General features: G+C 42.2%; 1 protein-coding gene across 1 annotated transcript in view; it reads right to left on the minus strand.

Moving 5' to 3' along the window:
* Positions 1–5,089, minus strand: part of HSD17B3 (hydroxysteroid (17-beta) dehydrogenase 3) — a 47,738-nt gene extending 42,649 nt beyond the window's left edge. Inside the window, exons 1-3 of the mRNA XM_015412664.1 lie at positions 5,029–5,089; positions 3,818–4,042; positions 1,718–1,764 (exon numbers count right to left, since the gene is read on the minus strand). Of these exons, the coding sequence (XP_015268150.1) occupies positions 1,718–1,764; positions 3,818–4,042; positions 5,029–5,089 (333 nt within the window). The remainder of the gene's footprint in view (positions 1–1,717; positions 1,765–3,817; positions 4,043–5,028) is intronic.
* Positions 5,090–5,275: the final 186 nt, after the last annotated feature.

The following is a 5,275-nucleotide window of genomic DNA, read 5'->3' on the forward strand; positions in this document are numbered from 1 at the left end:
TCTCAAGAGGGGTGGAAATAAACAAATCAGAGTGATAGGCACTGAACAAAGTCGAATGGTGATTTCCCCAGAGTTTTGGTGGAATCTTACTGGCTGATACCATGCAGAATTGACTATTGGAATTCGAAACCAGTTTCCAGAATTCTCTGCTATCTTTTGCCTTAGCAGCTTTGATCAAGGCCAACCATTTGGTTTGAGAGTCGGCTAACTTTTTGGCTCTCAAAATTGCCTTGTATTCTTTTTTCTTCTTTTGGATTTCAGCTGCTAGGATAGGATTTGGAGCACTTTGAAAAGCTTTGAAGATCTTAATTAGATTTGCCTTAGCCTGCCTGCAGTCCTTATCAAACCAGCTATTAGAGCAAGATCTCCTTACATAGGTCACAGAGACTTCTCTTGAAAAAAGAGGGGTTAGTATGGAAGTTAAATGGGTCTATGTGGTCAGAGGAGAGGGGTCTTTCTTTGCTTGATTAACAAAATTACTGAAGAAGATTTCCCCTTGCTCTGACAAAGTCCACTTAAGGAACTTATCATTTAACTCCTCATTCCACTTACGTTTCTGTCTACCAGTCGATGGCACTTGAGCGGGATAAAATACACGCTTGTTAGAAAAGCCGTCTAAATCCTTTGGCCAGCTCAATATAAGGGGAAGATGGTCACTTTCAGTTCTTGCATCTACTAACAGAGCGGTAACTCTTCTAAAGAAATCTTGTGAAGACAGTAAGTAGTCAATTGTTGTATGCTTAGAGCCGGCCCAAAACGTGAATGGTCCGTAAGCATTCATCATCACGTCCCAAGTGGATTCTGCAACCCAGAAATACCTTGGTGTGCTGTTATACCCTGAAAATTAGAGAACTGACCAAAAGGCTACCTGAGCCAAAAGGGGTAACAAGCACAACAGTGTAAAAGTTTCTTAACCACATTTGCAGTTTGCAGACACTTGAATTAATGACATTTTCACATAGACTCTTAATAACTGAAAGGAATTTACCAACTTATACTAACTTGTTTCCTTATTTGTTCTAACTTTGTAAAGTGCAGTTGAAATTGGCAGTATGAGATTGAACCAGTTGGGAAATTCTGACCCCTAGTGGCAAGAGCAATCCTTATGTAGATCTAGGTCTTGTGACAAGGGTTAACTCTATTCTGCTCCCTCCCTCGTTATTCTAGAGAATTCTTCTATAGCATGTCCACATTAAAGAGATGCTTCCACATAAGTGTCTCTTCTTGGAAGCATCTGTTCAGTCTTCCAGGGAAGTGTTTCTTTGATGTTATGCCCCTGTCCCTAAAGCCCTATGAGCTACACAGTGTGATGGAAGCTTCCATGGTGGAGTATACTACCAGACTAAATTTCATGATTGCCATGTCTGTGAGCTGGGGCACAAATGCCTCATTCATTAGGAGACAGGCTGCCAGAAACAGTATTTTTGCATCCCTGTCCTGGATGAAATCTGAAGTATACCATTTGGAATTCTCTATCATAGCAGGCATGATCATCTGTACACCTTTCCTTGTTAGAGGTCACTTTACGAAATGGCTGTAGGCATAACACCGGCTGTGCCTCAGGGCCCATATTTGCAAGATGGAGCCAATAGCAATGAGCTATTGTACAGAGATGTTCTAAGGAAAAAAGTATAAAGTCCTCTATACACCTTGAAGCACTACACAAATGTTAAGTAGCATATCATTTCCACACGAATTGCATATATGGTAATCTTACCTCAAACGAATAGGCTTTTCCAATCCCATCCCCTGCTCCTGTGATCACTAAAGGAGGAAAAGGCAAGTAAATGCTTTCGATTTCTGCTGTCTTGTTCTTCCTAGTATTATTTACTTCTCAGTTGTTCAGGATTTTTTGTGTGTCCTAGTCTTCTTGGTCTTCAGAGTGTTTAGAAAAGCGACACAATATATAATTTGGGATAAAAATAATAATAATGCAATTAGTGAACTAACCCAGTAGACAGAAAAAGGAAAATATACTACAGCACAGCCAGGGCCGGTCCGAGGTTTTTTTGTGCTCTAGGCGGGGCTACCTTCTGGCGCCCCCCCCACGCATCCACCAATTATGGGGTTGCCAACCTCCAGGCAGGGCCTGGAGAGAAGTCGCCTTCCTCACCCCCCCCTCCGCGAAAGAAGCAAAAGCCTCCGGAGGCAAAAAGACTGGACTGGATGCCAGGCGAGCAGAGGCCGGAAGGAGCCCACTCACCTTAACACGCCGCCCTGCCAATCTGGGGAGAACTTGCCCCCCCAAATCCGAGGCAGGCTTGAGGCCCCCCCCCCGGTGCTGCTTACTGGCCTCAGCAGCTGGCAAAAGAGGATAGTGGACTGGATCGGGTGGGCCGTCCCTCTGCAGCTGCGCCTGGCTCGTCTGCTGGAGCTGGGCTGGTGCCACGCAGGAAGGAAGGCAGGCAGGAAGGGAGCCGACGACTGGGCGCTCCTCGTGGCGGGGACCAGCCGTTTGCACCCTTTGCCGTGACCGCAGGTGGGCTGGCTGGCAGGCGGGTGTGGGCACTCCTGGCTGCCGGGCGATGCAGCCCTCGTCCCTGCCCCTGCAGCAGCAATGCCAGCAGGAGGGAGGCTGGTGAGGCGGGGGGTCCGGGTCCAGTTTGGCGCCCTAAGGGCCGACCCGCGCTCTAGGCAAATGCCTAGTTCATCTAGCGGGTGAGCCAGCCCTGAGCACAGCTCTATAGACTTTCATGACAGGCTTTTCAAATAAGTATTTGTGTCTTATGAGATCTACTTTGGGGTGAGGAAATGATACTTTCAATTAAAAAACAGATCTCCCACCCAGTATACTGATGAGGTACTATAAAATAAGAGCACAATTTAATTGTATTTTTTATTTGTTTTTCATTTCAATTTTTGTTCATCTTAGTTTTTAAAGATCCATTTAAAACTGAAATCTGAATTGAATACAAGCATGGTGCAGCCTTGTCTATACATTAAATGTGCAATCCTAGAAATGTGTAACTTCTTAGGATTGAACTGTTGATCTCTTAAAACTGGACCCATAATCTTGTAACAAATGACTTAATAAACTGCTTTTTAAACTTGAAGAATTATTGATGCAGTGTGAGGAGAGGGGAGGAGCAGCTAAGAAAAAGACAGAAAGTGGGGAAAAAATGCACTGGGGAGCATGCACAAGTTCTACATATGCCTAATATGGGATTTCTGAATTGCAGGAAGGGACTTCATGCACCAGCAGAAACCAAGGGGCCATGGTACCTTAAAGGCCATGAAAGCAGTTAAAGCTTGTGCTCCCCCAAAATTGTGTTAAGGGGGCTGGAAGAATTTTTAGGAGACAAATAAGGGAAGATTCATCCTGCTGGGCAAATTAAAATAATACAACATTAATGAATGCAAACTCTGGGGACTATACTGTGCTTTAGGAACAGAGAATGGCAGAACGTCAGATATCTCTTATATAACAACGCTAAGGACCGTTAGGTTCCATAAGCACCAGAAAATTGTATCCAATGAACAGAGGTTTTTCATAACAGCAAATTCTCCTGCATTTTCAAATTGATAACAATTAAAATATATTATATATTACCAAACTTAAAGCATACCAACAAAAGTAATGTGCCTGTTTCTGAAAGATGGAGATTTTGATATCATATTAGATTTGGTATTACATTCAAAAACAATTGCCCACTATCATGTCCCTTCAAATTTATTTTCCATTTTAAATACAGTATAGCCTTGTCACACATTCTGGTTTAAAAGAAAAACACATAAAAGTGGGATAATAGCATTGATTAATAGACTAGCCATGTATTAGTCGACCACAACAACAGAAAAGTGAGGAAACTTGGTTTACCTGCCCATTCTCCCATTGACTGAAAAAAAGACTGAGGTACTGGACTCCATATACGTGGGAAGAAATATTTCAAAAACCAAATGCAGTTTACCAGACAAATGAAACAAGTGATGGCCCCAACAAAAGTGAAGAGCCAGTCCTGGAATTCTTCCATCACAAACCAATGCCGCAAGCTTGGAGAGATATTGCTACTTTCTCTTTTCTGTTGTACTGCTACTCCGAGTTCTGGCAAAAAAGAGCAAGAACAGTGTGTCTAATCAAAACCCTTGAGTCACGTGGGGTGTTTTTCCCCATGGAAGTTATTACAGAATAACCTTCTCAACCCAGATATGTAAACTATAGGATCCAACCAAACCAAGCCAACACATCTAAAGCAAGTGTACAAATATGTCATCATTCTTCAAAAAATGACATGAGATAAAAATAAAAGTTTGAATTTGTTTAGATGAATATGAAGGGGTTTTTTCCTGGCAAGCACCTGCTTTTAGCACAGATAGAGTTTTTTGTTTATTTGTGGACTTTTGGTCCTTGCTGGCTCCCTGTATCATACTGGACCTGATACAAAATCCTACGTATATTTCTACCCAATGCTTAAGAGTATTGATTGACAGAATAGGATATTGCCATTGACACTGCTGAATTGGCTGCTGCCTGTGCATTACACTGCCTTTATGATAACTGACTGTGCTGTTGTCTCCTGGTTTCTCTTTGGACACAAGATTCTTTATAAGAAGGTTCAGGTTTGTATTCAGTACCTATGGAGGCTAGGGCCTCCCAAGGTGGAGCATGTCTCCATGAAAGTTCATTTTAAGCCATCCAAGAGACTCCAGTTTTGGCCTGCCATCACTGCTAGAAACAGCAAAATACAATCATTTTTCTGGAAAGCAAATATATAGTATGAGATTGAACTGATAAAACCCCACTGACAATGGAGACAATTGTTTTGAGAGAACTGAAAGCAGCTTGAAAGAAGGATCACTACTTGTGGTAGTTTCAGGTGGGTAGCTGTGACAGTATATAGTAGCAGAACAAAATAAGAGTCTAGTAGGACCTTAAAGACCAGCTACCTTTTCCAGGGTATAAGCTTTCATGAGCGAAGATATCTGATGAAGTGAGCTCATGAAAGCTTATACCCTGGAAAATTTTGTTGGTCCTTAGGATGCTACTAGACTTGATTTTTTTTCTACTTGTGGTAGGTATACTTAGCCTACCTTTACTTCTGAAAAACAGGTTTTGCAAGGGGGAGGGGTTGTAATTAGGATGCTTCCCCATGGTTTGCATCATATGTCTTCAAGTTGTGATCAGCACAGTTGTGTTCATCTATATTTGGCCATTACACATTACACAATTGTGCATGCATACTCATACTGCTTTCCAGTGGTTTCTTCCCATATATTGTTCACCACATTCTTTAAGTATCTCTATATAATAATCCTCTTAGCATATTGGCCATTTCCA

Source organism: Gekko japonicus, unplaced genomic scaffold (genome assembly GCF_001447785.1).
Source record: "Gekko japonicus isolate JY-2015 unplaced genomic scaffold, Gekko_japonicus_V1.1 scaffold355, whole genome shotgun sequence".
Taxonomy (NCBI): Eukaryota; Metazoa; Chordata; class Lepidosauria; order Squamata; family Gekkonidae; genus Gekko; species Gekko japonicus.